Raw genomic sequence first — 22,618 nt, forward strand, 5'->3', positions numbered from 1 at the left:
CCGTACCTCAAAAGGAAAAACGAGACAGATTTATGCCTGTCTCGTTTTAATAGTGTCTTAAGTTGAGCACAGTCAAAGTTCCCTCTATAGATCTTAACTTATGTAATTGTGTAAAATTTAAAAATCAATTTATTGACCTCTAAGTTTTACTTATTATATTTTTTAATCGATTCCAAACTTGATGACCTTTTAAAATTATTTGAAGATCATTATTAATCTTAGGGGAATATTATTCACAAAATTAAGTAAATTTTACATTTTTAATAAATACTAAGCATAAAAAATTACCAAAAAAATTTGGCTTCTATAAAATCTGATGACGCAATTAAATTTTATAACTGAATTAAATAAGACGTATTAATTAGTTACCAGAAAAACAGAGCTGAAACACATATTTTTTTTAATAATAATTTAAAAAGTCTAGTAGTTTTGCCCGAGCTGAGATGTATTGCAATAAAGATTATATCTGGTAAGCAGGTAATTTTGAATGGAAAATTATTACTCATCAACTGAACTTGCCTTCTAATGACCGACTTACGCTATTCTAGAACAAATTACCTTCTTAATCCGTCTAAGTAGTCGCTTGTGACGTCGCAAGAGGGTCTTGCCGCAACGCCGCAGCCTCTCAATCCAGCGGCACCTCACTGGTACCAAGTCCATCAGATCCCATACTCCAGACACTGACATTTTCACTGCACTACATTACACTACACTACACTGTGGCATTCGCCTTTACGTTATGGTAGAACCACTCTCGGTAGTTCGAAGTTGGGTTATTTATTTTTATTTTAAACACGTCCTTCATGTATTGGGTTGTCTAGCTGTAAATCGATATAATTATGAAATCGTGCTGGTTATGTTCGTGTACTTACTAGTCCTTACTAGTCGATGTTATTAAAGTGTCTAGGTTTTGTTATACAGTTATTCTTTTAAGAATTTACTATTGACCATCGAAATCGTAAATTATGTATTAGGGCGCTCGCTCTTTAAAACCTTTTTTTCATATACTTAGACGGTATCCACCAGAGCGGGGATGGGTCTAGTGCAGATGTGTTTAGGGTTCCGTACCTCAGAAGGAAAAACGAGACAGATTTATGCCTGTCTCGTTTTAATAGTGTCTTAAGTTTGAGCATAGTCAAAGTTCCCTCTATAGATCTTAACTTATGTAATTGTGTAAAATTTAAAAATCAATTTATTGACCTCTAAGTAAGAGCAGGGATGGGTCTAGTGCAGATGTGTTTAGCAGACCAATCACATTACTGATAAGTAGATGACGCGAACAATTATAACGTCATCTTTTATCTAAATATATAAAAGGAAAAGGTGACTGACTGACTGACTGATCTATCAACGCACAGCTCAAACTACTGGACGGATCGGGCTGAAATTTGGCAACCAGATAGCTATTATGACGTAAGCATCCGCTAAGATTTTTTTTTAAAAATTCAACCCCTAAGGGGGTTAAATAGGGATCTGAAATTTGTGTAGTCCACGCGGACGAAGTCGCGAGCACAAGCTAGTTTATCAATAATCTGATTGGCCTGCTAAACACATCTCCGCCCATCTCCGCTCTAATGGATACCGGGCCTTACTCTTAACAAACATAAGTTATTTGTACTTAATTGGGAAGTGTTATTACAATTAAATTTCAGGAATACCATAATTAAAGAAAACAAGTAAATCTAGGCGAGCCAAGCCTACAATCAAGAAAAATTAGCTCGGCAGACTATAATTATTCAAGTACCCTCAAAGTCACGTCTTTATTGTAAAGCTTTGCGCTTCTAATTTGAAACGTGACTACACTCCATTATTGACACGTTTATCTTGGTTTCGAGCGCAATTTATGGTTAAAGAAAAAGTAAAAGTTACTTCTTTAAGGTTTCATCGGAGTTTCATATCAACGGTTACCTACTTCGATAACTTTTATGGTGCAAGAATGACGACCATTTCAAGCAAGAACATCTAAGTTTCATGAATGATTGGAAACATTAAGAAGACAAAAGCAATCTTTTTAGCAGTTCTATCAATTGGTAGAACTGCGCTACGTATTTATATTTATAGAGAGAGAGCCAGTGCGTGCCAGACCTTCGTTATTTTATAAAAGCTGTAAGTTTCTCTGCGTATTGTCCTTAACACAGGGAGGAACGATCAACGACTACGAAGGTTGGATCATGGAGGCTTTGGGAGATAACAGGTAATAAAGGTTGTAAAAAATCTTACGTCAAAGTTTAAAGTATATTTTTCTTCGGAATAGTATTAGAAATCATGTCATACATTACCAGACTATTTTAGATTAGTATCGTGGTAACCCCTGCCAGACACCCTTAAACTTTTAAACTTTATGGCTCTCTGGCAGAGGGCTGCCACACTTTAAGTGCCTGGCAATGGCAATGAAATTATTAAAAAAGTTACTCTAAAAAAAGACTCTGATGTACGATTTTTACACCTTTATTCTACTATGATCCAAACTTCATAGTCGCTGATCGCTCCTCCCTGTGTTGGGGACAATACGCAGAGAAACTTTCAGCTTTTATAAAGTAACGAAGGTCTGGCACGCGCTGACTCTTAGTCCATTATAAACAATGTACCTATGTAAATATTCACAAGTAAATTATTCAGGCACGAGTACAGGCGAAAGTTGTTCTCTAAAAATAAAATAAAATCACACAAAGCCGAACTTTCGATCAAACTTTTTAACTTTCAATTTATTTGAGATTTTATGTACCTACTACTTAAGTGTCACGGAATCGGCAAAAAACGTAATTAAAACCGATAAAGTAGAGCACAGATAAGAATAAAATTATAATTTCTGTGACGCGAATTTTCATTTTAGAAATTGACACCTTTTACATGTCAACAAACATATTTTTATGAATATTAATGATAGAAATCCTTTATTTATGGCAAAGTTAATTCAGTAAAGGTTACTTGAAGGTTATAGAGCACATTCTAGATGCAACAGACTAAGGCTTTCACTAAGCATTAATTGACCCCCGTTTAGCTAAACATTGGGGCTAATTCTGAGCACAACCTAATTTTAGAGTATTCGCATGCTCTTCTTACTAATGTAGTATGAAAAGGACAGACACAGTTTGACAGTTTTAAATTTAAATTTTAGATGGTAAAACCCGTGATTTTAGCACGCACTCGCGAACCTACTGTTTTAATTTGTATTGTGCACTAAAATTTAGAGTCTTTAAATGTGAAAGTCATGTTCCGTTCCATTAGTAAATAGAAAAGGATGCAGATATTCTAAATTTAGTTTAGAGAGACACTAGAGAATCGGGGCCAATGTAATGCTGTCCGTTTTGGCAGATGAGTACTAATCTAATCTAATCTAAATTAGCCTGTACTGTCCCACGTCTGGGCAAATGCCTCTTGTCCAATCTTTCCACCATTTCCGATTCCGTGCCTCTTTAGGCCACGTCTGCAAACTTATCGAATTCATCATGCCAACGTCGCCTCGGCCTACCACGCTGGCGTTGATGATTCTGGGGAGTCCAGTACGCTTAGTACGAGATTTCATGTCTCACCAATTTTGATGGTATTCGAGAGTCGAAACACTACCGCCTCACAGTAAACTGGATCTTAGCATCCTTGTTTTAAAGCTCAAGTTTGTCTACACATCTACAGCTAGCGCTCCAAGCGGAAACGTTGAAAATTAAAATCAGTGGTTTTGAATTTTTGACTTTAATTCAAGGCGTTTTAGGTCCATTTTACTTTGACGTTATGGTGTTTCGACTCTCGAATTCTAGCAACGTTGGTGAGACGTAAAATCTTATACTAAGCGTACAGAACGAAGCAGATTTTGCCCATAAGTCGTCTGACATACGGCACACCTGACCTGCCCAGTCCCATGAGTGAAGCGGCTGTAAGGCCAACATCAGCTACTCGCGTTTTACGTATTATTCGTAATTTTTGAAAAGAGGAGTACAAAGAATGTACTTAACCATGGTTAATTGCTTGATGAAATTAGGCATAAGTCAAACACAGCAAAAAAAGCAACAGGTATGAAAAACGACAAAATGAAACACTACAATTAAAAGCAAATAATGATAGCCTCGTTAAAGGAGACCTTCTAAAAGACCTTCCCAAAATGCTAACAAGTCTCCGAGGAACCGCTGTCATCGCACAATCAATGATTTCTATTTCTACTTCCTAGATCATTAATAATATAATAACTAGTATTAAGGACAAATCTTTAGCTGAAAGCTTGCCGAAAACTACGGAACGTAGTATTAGTAACCTTGGCCTTGGCCTCGAATTTTATTTAGTCCTAAATACATTTATGCTATATATTTTATCTATATATATATATATATATATATTTTTTTTTTAATTCAGATACAAGTTAGCCCTTGACTGCAATCTCACCTGATGGTAATTGATGATGCAGTCTAAGATGATAGCGGGCTAACCTGGGATATAGCAGTTTTTATTAAACCCGTACCCCTTTGGTTTCTACACGGCATCGTACCGGAACGCTAAATCGCTTGGCGGCACGGCTTTGCCGGTAGGGTGGTAACTAGCCACGGCCGACCAGACCAGACCAGAACTTTAGAAATTATAAAATTCCAAACCCCTGCCAGGAATCGAACCCGGGACCTCCCACTCATAAGACCACAGCGCTCACGACTGCGCCAGGGAGGTCGTCAGAAATATATCTACTTTTATACTTCTATCATTACTACAGGGTGTAACCAGAACGCATACCACTAACGCACGCAAGTAAATACGGATTTAAACTACTTTGAAGTTTGAATACTTAATTGCTATCCGGTTCTTAAATACGTGTTAATCGTTCATTGTACAAACATTATTTTTGATTCAGATACGACTGTTACGGAACCCTCGGTGCGCGAGTCTGACACGCACTTGTCCAGTTTTTTTTAGTTCCGAGTACGCTCACTGCTGCTATCAGCGCCAAAATGGCGATAATCAAGTTGCTTTAAAAACAAATCGGCAATGGCAGGTCCAGCCATAGATAATATTATAGTCCGTGCAAAATGAGTTTTCACGCGCCATTTGAACTCTGATATGACAGTTGACACATAAAGCTAAAATGAGAACTCTGTACGCATCATAGACTACACTTGGGTCCAGTGTACTCGTATTATTAGAGGTCAATGCAGTGTAATATTTTTCTTGTTGAATTTAAAATAGAAGTAAGTAGGTATACAATTTTTTACAATATCGCATATTTGTGTTACTTTGAGTTAGATGGATACAAGTTAAAGTCCAAGATCTTATCAGTAATCACCTTTGAAGATCAACCATGTTTCATAGTTGAGGTGATAATGGATTAACATCAACTTAAAAAAAACTTTTAAACCATAAAATTTGCGTTTCATAGTTTAAAAACCGGTCAACTGCGAACCGGACTCGCACACAAAGGGTTCTGTAGCATCGTACAAGAAATAACACTTTTTAGGATTCCGTATCTCAAAAGGAAAAAAGAAATGTGATCAAAACCGAAATCAAGAGATCCCTAGGAGGACAAGAGTAAATAACATAGCTTAACGGGTCGCGCAGCTGAAGTGGCAATGGGCAGGACAAATAGTTTGAAAAACTGATAGACATTGGGGGTCCCAAGGTGCTAAAGCGAAGAACGGTCACAAGAAATCTATACTAATTATATAAATGCGAAAGTCTGTCTGTCTGTCTATATGTCTGTCGGTTAGCTTTTCACGGCTCAACCGTTCAACTGATTTTGCCGAAATTTGGTACAGAGATAGCTTACATAGCGGGGAAGGACATAGGCTGCTTTTTATCCCGGAAAACTAAAGTTTCCACAGGATTTTTAAAAACATAAATCCACGCGGACGAAGTCGCGGGCATCCGCTAGTTCTTTATAATATTGTGAGGTCCGGTCTTTATAGGGATGCCGGATGCATAATTCGGATATATTATGAGCAAAAATAAATTGCATATGAAGTTACAATAAATTTTTCAGGATACTTGTTAAGTTTATCGGGCCAACCTCAACGTTCCGTTGTGAGTTTCCGGGCTTTAGAGCATTGCCTTTAACTTTATTATCTGTTAATTAAGTCAATTTATGTTATACGATTTGATTTTATTAATAAATTATTACTGTTAATTAAGTTAGTTTATGTACGATAGGGTTGTCATATGTACATATTGTATAAAAGCCCATTAAAAATAAATAAAGATATTTAAAAATAAAAAACTTTATTATAGAACTAGCTTATGCTCGCGACTTCGTCCGCGTGGACTACACAAATTTCAAACCACTATTTCACCCCCTTAGGGGTTGAATTTTCAAAAATCCTTTCTTAGCGGACGCCTACGTCACAATAGCTATCTGCATGCCAAATCTGTCCAGTAGTTTGAGCTGTGCGTTGATAGATCAGTCAGTCAGTCAGTCACCTTTTCCTTTTATATATTTAGATCACAGATAAATGAAAACTATTAAACTGCTCAGAATGTATGTCGGTTCTGACATTACTTGTTTCTATTTATGTTAATCCTATTTTTGCATGACCTTAGGAATATTGAGCTATATTGGTTTCAATCGTAGACCGAGGAATCTATAGAACTGCCACAAACAATAGCCTTGACGGCAGCGCGGCGCAACGGTAACTGCACCTTCATGATTTCACATTTAGCGCGCGCGTACGCGTGCTCGAATAATTGCACCGATTGAAGAACGGTCCAATGCAGCTCAATGCCCGCCACGAGGGTAATATGTTTAGAACGACTTCGAAAACTCGTCAAAGTTAGTAGAACATAGAAATAAAAACCGGCCAAGTGCGAGTCAGGCTCGCGCAATGAGGGTTCCGTACGATAGTCGTATTTTTTCGACATTTTGCAGGATAATTCAAAAACTATGATACATAAAAATAAATAAAAATCTGGTTTAGAATGCACAGATGAACACCTTTCATACGATACCCCACTTGATATAGTTATCTTTCTTAGAAACAGTGATTGTTTTATGGTTTGGATTCGTTCATATACCTACCACCAGCGCGATACCGCGCGCCACAACTCAACTAAGTATATCAACTTTAGTTCTATTTAACTCTAATTTCTAACTTTATAGTGTTTCATCTTTCAATGTTAGTGAGTTGTTACTTAAGTCGTACTAACCCTTCAGGAGCGTGGTTCGTGCGCTTTATACAGTTACTCTATCACAATTATTCTTGGATGTCGTTGTATTACAATTTGTTGGACACGCTTCCGTCGCGCGTTATGTGAGTTTCAAACTCTGTTTAGACTGTTTAGATGAAGGTAACACAATTAACGGGTGTTAATTTCATATGTGCGGTATTAACTATATTAATTATTAATACATTGATGTTTTACACACTATGTCAACCGGAACATAATGAAGGTTATTAATCAGGTTGTGTTCTTCTAAAAGAATTTAAGGTCTACTGACTGTCTTACATTCCCCTTTCCCCTACTAGGGGAAAGGGGAATGTAAGACAGTCAGGTGTATGTCCTAGGACTAATAACGACAATTCAACAGGTAGTCACTTAACATCAGATGACCCGCCTGCTCGTTTGCTCGCTATATCTATTTTAAAAAAGGTAGGATTTTAATTCATTTCCCAAATCAGGGGTTTCCAAACTACACTACGTCTGAAAATCGCGAGCTTAAAATGCCTGATATCCGGCACGTTAAGCTATCGTACGTTTCTAGATAGAATCTCGGCCTTTTGGATTGGTCTGTGGCCGTTAAGGTTCGTACGCACCTGAGCGGCGCGGCGCGGCGCTTCAGTGAGCTTCACGTCGCGGCACAGAGCTTCAAAATATCATTTCTATCATTTTGTATGGCGCATATCGCACTAGAGCGGCGCGGCGCGGCGCTTCACCGCGCGTTGCCGCGCGGCACGGCTGGAGAGAATATTTTGAAGCGCACTGAAGCGACGCGCAGTGCAGTGACGCTAGTGCGACATACCCAGCGGCGCGGCGCGGCGCTTCAGTATGCGTACGTCGCTCGAATAAGATACACGCGCATCTTGTTAGGTATTTAAAGTACAGGCAAGAATCGGCAAGATAGACCTCAAAATAAATAACGTAGGTTTAATTTTTGACACATGACGTGTTCCTCATGCTCTTAGAAGTATATCCTCAAAGGTCCCAACCCCTAGGATGTCGGCTTCCCCCCTTCCCAGTGTCTAAATGTATAAATGTCCCTCCGAGCGTTATGAGAAAACATCAATGGTAAAAATAATCCTGATTAAATAACTATAATATATTATGTACATATTATACCTACCTACTTCATCTAGGTAGAATTAATAGTTTCGGAAATATGCCTACCTATTGTTGTACTTGTATTTATATTATACTAGCTTATGCCCGCGACGTCGTCCGCGTGGACTACACAAATCTCGAACCCCTATTTTACCCCCTTAGGGGTTGAATTTTCATAAATCCCTTTTTAGCGGATGTCTACGTCATATTAGCTAGTTAGCTAGCCAGCATGCCAAATTTCAGCCCGATCCGTCAAGTAGTTTGAGCTGTGCGTTGATAGATCAGTCAGTCAGTCACCTTTTTCTTTTATATAGGTATTTAGATATAATATGTACCTGTGTTTACCTGCCTATTTTATATATTCTATTGCACATAAAACAAAGACATTTTGCGAAAATGCTTTTTCTAATGTAATTTCCACAGAACCTAAGGGACTAGCTGATGCCCGCAACTTCGTTCGCGTAGATGTAGGTTTTTTAAAAATCCCGTGGAAACTTTTTGATTTTCGGGATAAAACTAGCCTATGTGTAGGTACACATAGGCTACTTTTATCCTACAGGGTATAATCTATCTCAGGTATATAGGTACTAGTAGGTAATTCCCGGAAATGTGCTCACCTATAGAAAAATCTAAATCCACGCGGACGAAGTCGCAGGCATCATCTAGTTGCATTTTTTTTTAGATTTTTAATCCCGTGTGAACTCTTTGATTTTCCGGGATAAAAAGTTGCCTACCTCTGTCAATTCCCGGAATGCAAGCTACCTCTGGTCCAAACTTCATATAAATGGGCCTTTAACAATCCTGTGGAAATTCTTTCATTTTCCAGGATAAAAAGTAGCCTGTCCTTCCCCGGGATGTAATTCAACTTTGTACCAAATTTCATCAAATTCGGTTAAGCTGTTGAGCCGTGAAAAGCTAGTAGATAGACAGACAAATACACTTTTGCGTTGATAATAATATAAGTATGGATATGCATAAATATTTTTTTATAATTTCCATAAAAACTATCATCATCTTCATCATCATCAACCGATAGATATGTCCACTGCTGGACATAGGTTTCTTGTAGGATTATATTACCGACCTGTGTGGTATACCTATTGTTTCTAATGTAATTTCCACAAAAACTATTAGGCAATAGCATACCTATAGAATTTTGTCTTCGACATTCTGAAGTAAATGTGAAATGGTACAGAGTCATTAAGAAGGCGAGGAAACAAAATGTGATATCCTTCTTGATAGCGTGACTTTGGTATGTCAGCAATCCATTTCTTCTTCTTTTTTAGGGTTCCGTACCTCAAAAGGAAAAACGGAACTCTTATAGGATCACTTTGTTGTCTGTCTGTCTGTCTGTCTGTCTGTCTGTCTGTCTGTCTGTCTGTCTGTCCGTCTGTCTGTCAAGAAACCTACAGGGTACTTCCCGTTGACCTAGAATCATGAAATTTGGCAGGTAGGTAGATCTTATAGCTGACATTTGGGGAAAAATCTGAAAACCGTGAATTTAGGGTTAGATCACACAAAAAAAATTAAATTGTGGTCATGAACTAATAATTAGTATTTTCAACTTTCGAAGTGAGTGACTATACCAAGTGGGGTATCATATGAAAGGTCTTCACCTGTACATTCTAAAACAGATTTTTATTTATTTTTATGCATCATAGTTTTTGAATTATCGAAATCATACGACTGTAGTACGGAACCCTCATTGCGCGAGCCTGACTCGCACTTGGCCGGTTTTTTCTCTTCGATAATTCGTTCTTCTTCTGCACAACAAAGAAATAATAATCAAATCCTCTTCACTGTCGCTCATCTTGCGACGTTGTTGCTCGTACGCGAACGGGTGTAAAAGTGACGCGCAAGTGACGCGAGCTGCCGCGTACTGAAGTTGTAGTGCGGTAGGCACCGTCGAGCGGCCTGAGGTGAAGCGTTCTGCAGTCGGACTGAAGCGCCGCGCCGCGCCGCTCAGGTGCGTACGAACCTTTAGTCAGTCACCTTTTCCTTTTATATATTTAGACTGGTCTTTTATAGTATTTATAAAAGACTATATTTTACACAATAGTCCCTCATATCTTATAAGTTCTTAGAGATATTGTAAGATAGTGATAATAAATAGAATACCCGGCCGAGTTTGTGTGCTTCTCAGACCAAAGCGCGTTTAAGAGCCCTCGTAGCCTTAGTTTTTTAAGTTTACGTATTTATCAGTATCGTGTCACGCTTCTATTTATTGTTAAATTCAACAATTAGCAATCAAAAAGGGTAGGCTACAATGTTTTGAATAGGTAGATGAGTTTGACCTATTTATTTTATTTACTTATAATTTATTTAAATATATTTAATGCATTGCCATTGGCGCTGGAATGGTGACCTCGCTTAGGAAGGCGCAGCGTTGGGAGACCCCCACTGGCTAGAGGGATGACATCAGATGGGTCGCAGGGAGTCGCTGAATTCAACGGCGCAAGGCCGTGGCGTGTGGAATCCTCTACAAGAGACCTATGCCCAGTAGGTAGTGGACGTCTATCGTTTGATGACGATGATAATGATGATGATATTTAATGAACACGCATACACAGGAACCCCCATACAAAATTATATACGTAGTATTATTAAATGACAAAAAAAAAAAATCTGGGCGAGATAAATATTATCTTAGAACGAAGTCACATATTTACTAAACGATAGACGACACAGCCTGGTTAAATCATTGGCAAGTAGCATAACATTACCGTTCTGTGCAAATATATAATATATATATAACGTATGTTACGTACACTGAGCTCGCCATTCGAACACACATAATATTATTATGTAAACGGTGTGTCAACACCAGTTATGTACAAATATTCGACGTATATGTATGCCCTTCTTATCGAAAATAAGCATTTGGTTCAGTTTGCCGAGGAGGCCCTGGGGCCATAGAGTGCTAAAAAAAAATTACGAGACATTTGACCGCGATTAATAGCCTCATTTGTGACAGAGGGGCTGGCTCATTTTTTGCACAAAGGGTCACCCTGGCTGTCCAGGGAGGAAATACAGCCATTATTCTTGGCACAATTCCACGCAGGCATGATTTGCTCAATATAGTACCAATCCTAGCATAAGCTTTTTGCTTAGTCGGAGGAGAAAAGGGAATATTAGTGATGTCTAATTTACCTAACATTCTGTCTTGTCAAAAAAGTTATACTTAATCGATTTAACCTAGATTTGAAAACTACAAGGACTGTTTTAAAACCTATGAGTAAGTAACATAATGTAAAGGGGAATTCTGACACACTAATTTGGCCGCAAAAAATGACTAATATATCTAGTAATTCTAATCGTTAAGCCGTCACGTCTAATATCACGGCCTCAATCAATCAACGTATTATTAATATCAAGTAAACCTTGCCGAACAATTGGAATCGACAAAGCAATTTAACATCTGCAGCTTCCGCGAGACTTGGAGAGTCGTCATTTTTGGGTTCCGTACCTCAAAAGGAAATAACATACATAAAAAAAAAGATTCCGACGAATTGAGAACCTCCTCCTTTTTTTGAAGTCGGTTAAAAAGGAACTCTTATAGGTTCACTTTGTTGTCTGTCTGTCTGTCGATTCTGTCAAGAAAATCGTATAGGGTTGACCTAGAATCATGGGCAGGTAGGTACTAGGTAGGTATAGTCCGCGACAGGCTGAGATGGCAATCGGGGTATGAGGCGGGGGGACTCCCCACACACTCACACGTCACCCGCGCTCGCCTGCATCGGATTAGCGCGGGGCTGTGCGGTTGTGCGGGGCGTTCCCTCCCCGATTGCCATTTCAACCGGTCGTATAAGTTCATATAGCACAAATAACGAAAAAATCCGAAAACCGTCAATTTGTCGTTACATCACAAAAAAATCATCATGATTAACCCATCGCCGGCTCACTACAGAGCACGGCTCTCCTCTTAGACTGAGAAGGGTTTTGGCCATAGTCTACCACACTGGCCATGTGCGGATTGGTAGACTTTACACACCTTTGAGAACATTATGGAGAACTCTCAGGCATGCAGGTTTCCTCACGATGTTTTCCTTCACTGGTAAAGCAAGTGATATTTAATTAATTAAAACGCATATAACTTCGAAAAGTTAGAGGTGCGTGCGTGGATAGAACCCCCGACCTGCGATTAGAAGGCGGACGTCCTAACCACTAGGTTATCACAAAAAAATGTTTACGAAAAAAAATTTACTAAAACTTATCTTCTACATATAAAGGAGTTCGGTTAGATATATTTTGTAAGATAGTACGGGACCCTTCGTGCGCGAGTCCGACTCGCAATTGACCGGTTTTTTTCCAAACAAAACCCATGACAAGAAAAGCCGGTTGAAATGCAACGCTCTCCACTACTTGAATTACAGGATCGAGTTTGCAGTCGCTGCTTGTTCCACAACCTGTAGGGTGATTGTCTAAAACCTGCATCAATCATTATTACAATCTCAATTGTTCTGATTGGCTGAATTTGTGCGATTCTTGTTGCAACAATGCATTGTGGCCAATAGTGAGCGAGCATTAACCAATCAGAGATGATTGCGATCGTGACATTGTAGCTGTCAAACAACCGCGATAGGGCCACTGCTTTTACTTGCGTCCATTGCTTACGTAGTTAAATTATATCGTTCTTTGCTTTGAGCACTGAGAGTTACTTTTATCTAGATTAAAAGTAGGTATGTTTACACAGAATTTTATTGTGCATTGCCAGGGACACGTGATTTATTTGAAACTAGCTTATGCTCGCAACTTCGTCCGCGTGGACTACACAAATTTTGAACCCCTATTTCACCCTCTTAGGGGTTGAATTTTCAGAAATCCTTTCTTAGCGGATGCCTACATCATAATAGCTATCTGCACGCCAAATTTCAGCCCGATCCGTCCAGTAGTTTGAGCTGTGCGTTGATAGATCAGTCAGTCAGTCAGTCACTTTTCATTTTATATATTTAGATTTAGCTCCGCACATTTTTAGGGTTCCGTACCTCAAAAGGAAAAAACCGGCCAAAAATCTGTTTTAGAATGCACAGGTGCAGACCTTTCATATGATACCCCACTTGATATAGTTATCTTACTTAGCAAAATTGAAAATACTAATTATTAGTTCATGACCACAATTTAATTTTTTTTGTGTGATGTAACCACAAACTCACGGTTTTCAGATTTTTTCCCAAATGTCAGCTATAAGATCTACCTACCTGCCAAATTTCATGATTCTACGTCAACGGGAAGTACCCTAAAAAGGAACCCTTATAGGATCACTTCGTTGTCTGTCTTTCTTGTCTGTCAAAAAACGTATAGGGTACTTCCCGTTGACATAGAATTCAAACGAAGTTATTAAAATACCAGCCAAGTGCGTGTCAGACTCGCGCACCGAGGGTTCCGTACCACAGCCGTATTTTTTCGACATTTTGCACGATAAAAAAAAACATGGATAAAAATAAATAAAAATCTGTTTTAGAATGTATAGGTAAAGCCGTTTCATATGATATCTTATCTTACTCTGGAAGTTGAAAATATTAATTATTTGTTCATCCTTAATATTGATAACTTATCTTAATTGATTATTGTTTACTTTTTAATTTGAATGGCCATTTGGTTTGATATGTTTAGGAAAATAATATCAAAGGTGATCAATTTCATATTTGGGAAACCTACCTTTACGTAGAACCTACTAGTTTATTGACGTTAGTTACTGCATTAATTAATCAGGCCTTAATTGCCAAGGGTGATTATAGATTAATCGTCTATATTCGAGAATTGTATTTCTAAGCGGATCACACATTACTGCGAACTGATTACGAATTTTTTAGCAGCTTTAAGGGTTCCTCAAAAGGACAAAAGGAATCCTTATCGGAACACTTTGTTGTCTGTCTGTCCGTCGTGCCTGTCAAGAAAACCTATAGGGTACTTTCTGTTGAACTAGTCATGAAATTTGTTGGTAGGTATGTCTTATAACACAAGTAAAGGAATAAATCCGAAAACCGTGAATTTGTAGTTACATTACATTTCAAATATTGCCATTTTCGACTTTAAAAGTAAGATTGCTATATCAAGTGGTGTATCATATAAAAGGGCTTTACCTGTACATTCTAAAACAGATTTTTATTTCTTTTTAGGCATAATAGTTTTTGATTTATCGTGCAAAATGTCGATAAAATACAGTGTAGTACGGAACCCTCAGTGCGCGTGTCTGACTCGCACTTGGCCGGTTTTTGGTAAAGGGCAATGACATGGAAAAAAGAGAGAACCGTTCATCACAAAGTGCTACCTATTTTAATAATTATGAAGCCCTGATTTGAGAGAAAAGAATAACCTTTTCCTTTAGCGGAATAACCTCAAAAAATCAGCTTTTGCAATTATCATAAATGCAAAAGTGTGTTTCTTTGTTGGTTTATTGATTTATTGGTTTGTTGATTTGTCCTTCAATCACGACGCAACGGATCGACGTGATTTTTGCCTGGGTGTAACCTGGAGAGTGACATAGGCTAGTTTTTATCCCGGAAAATCAAAGATGTCGCACGAGAATTTTAAAAAGCTTAAGTCGCGGGTATCAGCTATTAATTGAAATATTTTTAAATTATGATTGCTTAGTGTTTTTGCCACAATAGCACGTTGATGATGAACTTATCTCAACATATCACACATAAATCTCACAATAGAGCTTCAACAGTAGGTACACGATTTAAATTAAACTTAATTGTCTGGTACCATAAGGTGCAAATTAGCAAACACATAGGCGGTATAATTACTATCTACTAATAAGTAACATTAATTGTCTAAAATATGTAAATGAGGGTAATATTCTTACTTATACCCGTAGACATCGAGAAGATTAACAAATAGTAAAAACTAAAAGTTACAACAACGAATTTTAAATTATTCATGTTTAAGCAACATTTTTAAGGTTCCGTACCTCAAAAGGAAAAAGGATCCCTCATAGGATCACTAATCACTTTGTTGTCTGTATGTTCGTCTGTCCGTTGTGTCTGTCAAGAAATATAGGTATAGTTAAATCTTACTTTGAAAATTGAAAATACTAATTATTTGTTCATGAACACTTTTTTTTGTGATGTAACCACAAATTCACGGTTTTCGGATTTATTCCTTTACTTGTGCTATAAAATCTACCTACCTACCTTCTAGGTGAACGGGAAGTACCCTATAGGTTTTCTTGACAGACACGACGGACAGACGGACAAAGTGATTCTATAAGGGTTCCTTTTTTCTTTATGAGGTGCGGAACCCTAATTATCTGTCTAAGTTTCCGATCCCGGATGGGTTCGAAACTAGTCGGGCTTATGTCGACTAACCACGTGATTACAGCCATCTACTATATTTATAATCCATCTAATAAATCTAAGTATGAATCAATATTATCATTGTTGACATTACTGCACGTCTGGCACATTGATATGATAATCGTGATCATTCCTTTTGACTATTATTCTGTTGTTAACAGGCAGGGCTTGACACCTCCAGCTACCTTCACTCACAAATGTAACGTTAGCTCCAAACCTTGGCCCCAACGCTGTTCGCCCAAACGTTTGGATCGGGAAATTAGCATCGGTCCCAACGTTGGCAAAGCTAATTTCCCAAACAGTGTTAGGGCCAGCGTGGGGGCCAACGTGTGGAGCCGACGTAATAGTGTTGGTTTACATTATGAAATTGTGAGTGAAGTTAGCAGGTAACGCAAAACAAAACTGTGCTTGTTAACATTTGAATTGGGTGAATATACAGTTATTTTAACAAGAATAACACAAATTCATCTAAGTAACGACGAATGTGATGATTGTACTTCAAATAACAAGATTCACGATAAGATGCTAGGCTTGCTATTTGTAAATGAAGTTAACAAGTCGAATTGAAAACGGAATAAGGTTAGAATAACTGCACAACGAATGTATGGGACGCACATAGGGTTGTCATCACTGCGGATTTCCCCAGTTGCGGTTTTTCTCAGAGAATCCATATTTCCAAACTAATATTATAAATGCGAAAGTGTGTGCGTACAACCGATGGACGTTGGGGTCCCAAGGTGCTGGAATGGCGACCTCGCACCGGAAGATGGATCCAGGCGGCGCAAGACCGTGGCGTGTGGAAGTCCTTACAAGAGACCTATGTCCAGCAGTGGACGTCTATTGGTTGATGATGATGATGATGAAAGTGTGTCTGTTTGTCTGTCTCCACGCGGACGAAGTCCCGGGTACCCTCTAGTCATCGTATAAAACTCTTAGAAAGTATTCAATAAGAACGGAGAACGATTCAAGAAACCATCAAGGGCAGGATACTTTCGTACGAGGTTTTCTAACCCATCCGTTTCCCTGTTTGCTAAACAATAATAGGTATACGTCATGATTTAAAACTAGTAATAAAATTAAAAGGGATTCTACACTACAAGACTTGTAAAATGTAGTAAACGCATTAAACAATGGTCTGGCTACGTTAGAAAATGAGTCACTAAATGGAATGACAGATATTTGGCGAAACTATCTATTGAACTTTAAAATCATCACGTTAATCCAGAAGAATTCATAAGCAACCGCCACATTTCTCACTGGTATTTCCTAACAAGGAAGCATACTTCTGATGATTGAAATGTACTTGTAAAACCCTTTATGAATAGCATACTTTGTGTTTAAGCATCAGATTTGGTCGATGACAGCCCTAAACAGCAGGCACACATAACATAACACAATTTCACAATCGCACCGATTCGTTTTGCGGACGTAAACGCGAATCAACTCACGCGCACGCGTCTCTCCGCGCTCGGAAACGCTGCACTACTGCAAGAGTTCTTTCACTCGCGGTTACACAAGCGGTCTTACGTAAAACTTTTGCCTTTCCAACTGCAGCGGGCGATGTTTGTTGTCCGAAGCGCGCTGCCGGGTCAGTTGAAGAATGGGAACCGGTTGGCACAAGAGTAGTTCACTCTGACAAGAGGCAATGATATCATATAATGCTTGGTAAACTGGAACGTACCGGGGTCTACCGCCGTACAGTGCGACAAGGCTATCTTAGCGCGTGACGAAAATCGGAACTAGCGTTGCACAAAATGAAATAAATAATGTAAATAAATGAACACTTAATAGGCGTATGTACTAGCTAGGAATAAGTAGCTAAGTATCAATGTAAATGCTGTTTATGTTCCAATAAAGAGAAAAAAAAACAGCGCCCCCCTGTCAATGTCATTCAAGTGCCAAGAGAGCCATCCCACTGTAGAATGACAGCTACAATGTGACGATCGCAATCCTCTCTGATTGACGGACGCCAGAGTGAACTAGAGTGGGGGAACTCTCGGTTTGATCCTGAATCGACGATATGTCAAATGTTACGCTACGGTGACCTAAATCTAGGAAAAATAGGGCTACTTTAGGATACCTGCGTCAAATGTTTTAAAATTTGACACCTGCCAGTGACGTCGAAACCTAGAAGTTCTCTCGATTTCGTAAAACATGCATCAATGATTATTAAAACCTCGATTGTTGTGATTGTGTGGCTTAATTTGTGCGATTCTTATTGCAACAATGTATTGTAGCCAATAGATGAGCGAGCGTCAATCGATCAGAGGCGATTGCGATCTTGACATGATTGTAGCTGCCATTCTACCAGAATCGAGCACCTGAATCGACGATCTGTCCGTCTGCCTGTCTGTCATTCTGTCTGTCTGCTAGCTTTTCACGGTCCAACAGTTTAACCGATTTTGATGAAATTTGGTACAGTTAGCATTTTACGCCGGAAAATTAAAGAGTTCCCACGGGATTTTAAAAAAACCTAAATCCACGCAAACGAAGGGGCGCGTCATCATCTACTCTTTTTTTATAAGCCTTTGAACAACATCATATTGACAGATCTTAAGTATTTCTCATGCAGAAAAAGACGGCATATTTTTATTCCAATCAACTTAATTTAGAAATTGCAAAAGCAAACCCTAGCAACAGTGTATGATAGGGCATTTGATATTATAACAAATGTACTATCGTTCTGCCAATGACCCGATGTCATATGTTAATATCAGTCATTGAGCCCTGCATCAACATGTTATATGATACAAGTACCTACAGGAAATCACTTATCGCTTGCTGATTTGTAATGTTTCTATTGTAATAAAAGTAGACCGCAGAAACAGGGATCATGTATCAATTTTGTAAAATACCTGTTCACTCTATTAGGAGTCAAGAAACAGAAGATGGAAGAATAAAAGAGATACCTCTTTTATTCTTCCATCTTCTGTTTCTTCAAATTTCTTCAATGATAGGTATGGGTATAAAAACTGTTGGGGTATTCGGGCTACTAGAGTGAAAAGCGGAAATTATAGTTTTATGACTACAGAGTCAAATTCAATAGTAGTTCAAGAAAATATGGTATGGTATACCTTAAGTATGGTATGTTCGTTTGATCACAAAATTTTAACAAACGACCATATTTAGTTGAGAAGCAGCTCGATTCGCCACGATTCTTATCACACTAATATACATATAAAAAAATAACAACAAAAGAGAAACACTTTATGCCTGATGATAATTATTTCAGCTTGCTTCTTTAGGTAGTCAAAGAAAACAAAACTGAATTCCTTCACGCGTGTGCGCTGTGCGGACGGACACGCAACTTTGTATGCATGCACGCAGCAAAATTGCTCACCAGCATTTCTATCCTATATAATTTGACATTTTATAGAGCATTTTGCTGCCAAGTATTATGATGATTAATGAACCCACTTTCCATCGTTTTAATACTGAGTTTCATTTATGTAACAGCTCTGCTTATCGCAAAAATAGTGATTATTATCACATTGCCTGAGTGAACTTGAGTGAGGACTTTCGGTTTGATCCTGAATGGACGATATTATGTCAAATATTAGACTATGGTGATTGGTGACGTAAAATCAAAGAAAAATAGGGCTATTTTAGGGTTACCTGTGTCAAATGTACTAACATTTGACGCCTGCCAGTGACTTCGAGGCATCTATCTTTGAAAAAGATAATCGGGATGTGAAAAGCAATAGTTGTTGCATAATAAGAGATGCCGTTTTGTTACTTTCATTTCTGCCCAATCAGCAATACACCATTCTCAAGTAAAAAAAGAGAAAACCAAAGATGTTTGCAAATTTAAAAAAACCACTTATGTAATAACAATAATTTCTGAATACCTTGACAGTTTGAAGGTCAATGCGAGGCAGTAGCTTTTTCTTGGCTTCGTTTTTGCAAATGCAAGCTCTTCAAGTATTTTTATAGCACTCAATGACTCGAGCGTGATCTTGTTTGTTGACATGCCAGTCTGTGTCGTCTGCCATGTTTTACCTTGCTGTTTTCATTTTGTGTAATGTTAATATTGTTTTATCCTTCAATTTAGGTTTTTGAGCAGAGCACAAATATTTGGGCAGTGGTGCTAATTTAGTTCTATCCAAACCAATGGTGAATTAAACAGATTTTTTTTGGGTTCCGTACCTCAAAATGAAAAACGGAACCCTTAAAGGATCACTTTGTTGTCTGTCTGTCTGTCCGTCTGTCTGTCTGTCAAGAAACCTACAGGGTACTTCCCGTTGACCTAGAATCATGAAATTTGGCAGGTAGGTAGATCTTATAGCTGACATTTGGGGAAAAATCCGAAAACCGTGAATTTAGGGTTGCATCACACAAAAAACACTAATAAAATTAGTATTTTCAATTTTCTAAGTAAGATAACTAGGTATATCAAGTGGGGTATCATATGAAAGGTCTTCACCTGTGCATTCTAAAACAGATTTTTATTTATTTTTATGTATCATAGTTTTTGAATTATCCTGCAAAATGTCGAAAAAATACGACTGTAGTACGGAACCCTCATTGCGCGAGCCTGACTCGCTATTGGCCGGTTTTTTAGGGTCCCGTAACTCAAAAGGAAAAAGTAACCCTTTTAACCCTAATAACATTGCTGAAACTTGCCTTCAAAATATTCCATCCTGACTCGGAAATAGTAACGAGTCAAGTCCATCATGATCAAACCATCGCCGGCTCATTACAGAGAACGGGGCTCCTCTTAGAGTGAGAAGAGTTTTAGCCATAGTCTACCACGCTGGCCAAATGGGGATTGGCAGACTTCACACACCTTTGAGAACATTACGGAGAACTCTCAGGTATACAGGTGCGTACCCGGGGTCGAAACCCTGACTTCCGATTAGGAAGCGGACGTCCTAACCACTACGCTATCACAGCTTTTACTGTCAATTAGTTTCAAATTAAGTATTTAAGTAACTACTTAGTAACATATTTGTTTTGTATATTCTTGCGTTGGCAATGAACTTAATCTTCATTAGAATTAATTGTGGATGCATCATTAATATTTAATTTTTCACAATGAATTAATGCAGTTTCCTTGAATTTATCATTTGCTCTGTTCCGGTTTGCTATATTATTTTCTATTAAATGAGCGGGTAATTACTTAAATGTAGTACGCGACAGGTCGAGATGGCAATCGGGGTGAGAGGCGAGGTGACGCCCCGCACACCCGCACGTCACCCGCGCTATCCCGCCCCGGGTTAGCGCGGGGGCTGCGCTGGTGTACGGGGCGATCCCACCCCATTTGCTATCTCGACCTGTCACGTACTATAGGTACGTAATATAATAATACGTAATACGTAATTCAATACAACCGAACGTTTAGTACATTTTTAACCGACTTCCAAATCAATCATGGATATCCCAGTGTTTCGCGCAAGATCGACTCCATTGGGGATGCTGTCCAATAGCCTACAGAATCACCATCATCATCATCAACCAATAGACGTCTACTGCTGGACATAGGTCTCTTGTAGGTATTTCCACACGCCACGGTCTTGCGCCGCCTGGATCCAGCGGCTCCCTGCGACTCGTCTGATGTCGTCCGTCCTCCTAGTGAGGGGGTCTTCCAACGCTGCGTCTTCCGGTGCGAGGTCGCCATTCCAGCACCTTGGGACCCCAACGTCTATTGGTTGTACGAACTATGTGCCCTGCCCATTGCCACTTCAGCTTCGCAACCCGTTGAGCTATGTCGGTTACTCTTGTTCTCCTACGGATCTCCTCATTTCTGATTTGATCACGTAGAGAAATACAGAGTACAGACTAAGAACCTCCTCCACTACTCCACTCTATCTTTCAGGTACCTACCTTTAAAATGTACAGCATCAAGAATACTGCAAATTCAGCCAAACAGAACAACTGCGATTTTAGTAATGTGATAAACATGAGTTCGTTTTTAATAAAACAATAAATGAAATTACAACTACAGCTCAAGATTACATGAAAGGATAAATCAATAATCATAATGAAATCATAGATATAAAGAAAATCTCTTAATTTCATAACACTCGAACAATTCAGGCAGGCCATTCAACAAAGGCCGCATTCATTGAATATACGGCAAAAGCCTTCGAATTATTTGCAACCAAAAACATTCGTGCGCAAAAAAGCTATTTAAGATTAAGCAGGCGTTATAATATTATCTAAATATATTTTTATATATTTAGATAATATAATCAGTCAGTCATCTTTTCCTTTTGGAAAAGATGACTGACTGACTGACTGATCTATCAACGCACAGCTGATCTATCAAAATGCTGGACGGATCGGGCTGAAATTTGGCATGCAGATAGCTATTATGACGTAGGCATCCGCTAAGAAAGGATTTTTGAAAATTCAACCCCTAAGGGGGTGAAATAGGGGTTTGAAATTTGTGTAGTCCACGCGGACGAAGTCGCGAGCATAAGCTAGTTCTCAGAGTCAAATCGTCATGACATGGTCGCTTTATAGGGCTCATTAGATATTTCAGTCATTCAGCGGGAGATGGTAAGAGCAATGCTCGGAGTTTCTCTTATCAGAAATGATTAGATCCGTAAAAGAACTAGAGTAACGGACATACAGTGCGACAAGGCTCTCTTGGCACTTGAATGACATTGACAAGGGACCAACCCTCCACCTCCCATGGCCCCACCAACCTCTCGGTTATATGGGCCGAATCGCGGGAGGGCGGCGGTTCGGTACTTGCTCTTGGCGTTTTCCCGGGGCGCCTTCTTGACTTCCTACAAATTATTTTGTCTCTTCCTTTACAGGGGACCGCTGTTGGAGAACAAAGACTTAGAATATTCAAACAAGAACAAAGGGGGACACTTGACGGCAACGTTAGTTTTGATTTTCGCCACGAGCCAAGATAGCCTTGTCGCACTGTAGCTCAACAGGTTGCAGAGCTGAAGCGGCAATGTCGGGGCACATAGTAAGAAGAACCGATAGACCTTGGGGTCCCAAGGTGATGGAATGGCGACCTGGAACATGGAAGAGATCCGATAGCATGGGATTAAAAAAACCTAAATCAACGTGAATGAAGTCGCGGGCATCATCTATTCTGTATAGATAGTTTGCATCCCGGGCACGGGCAAGATATG

The 22,618-nt window shown here is 38.9% G+C and overlaps 1 protein-coding gene across 2 annotated transcripts in view; it reads right to left on the reverse strand.

Moving 5' to 3' along the window:
* The window catches only part of LOC117989853 (protein fem-1 homolog CG6966), an 87,920-nt gene that overhangs the window by 23,795 nt on the left and 41,507 nt on the right, over window positions 1-22,618 (reverse strand). The window contains exons 1-2 of one of the 2 annotated variants that reach the window (XM_034977257.2): window positions 16,855-16,997; window positions 559-821 (exon numbers count right to left, since the gene is read on the reverse strand). The exons of the other annotated variant lie outside the window; for it this stretch is intronic. Of the exons in view, the coding sequence (XP_034833148.1) occupies window positions 559-687 (129 nt within the window). The 5' untranslated portion in view covers window positions 688-821; window positions 16,855-16,997. Of the gene's footprint in view, window positions 1-558; window positions 822-16,854; window positions 16,998-22,618 lie in introns of those variants that run through there. 2 annotated transcript variants of the gene reach the window in all.

Source organism: Maniola hyperantus, chromosome 17, assembly GCF_902806685.2.
Source record: "Maniola hyperantus chromosome 17, iAphHyp1.2, whole genome shotgun sequence".
Lineage (NCBI taxonomy): Eukaryota > Metazoa > Arthropoda > Insecta > Lepidoptera > Nymphalidae > Maniola > Maniola hyperantus.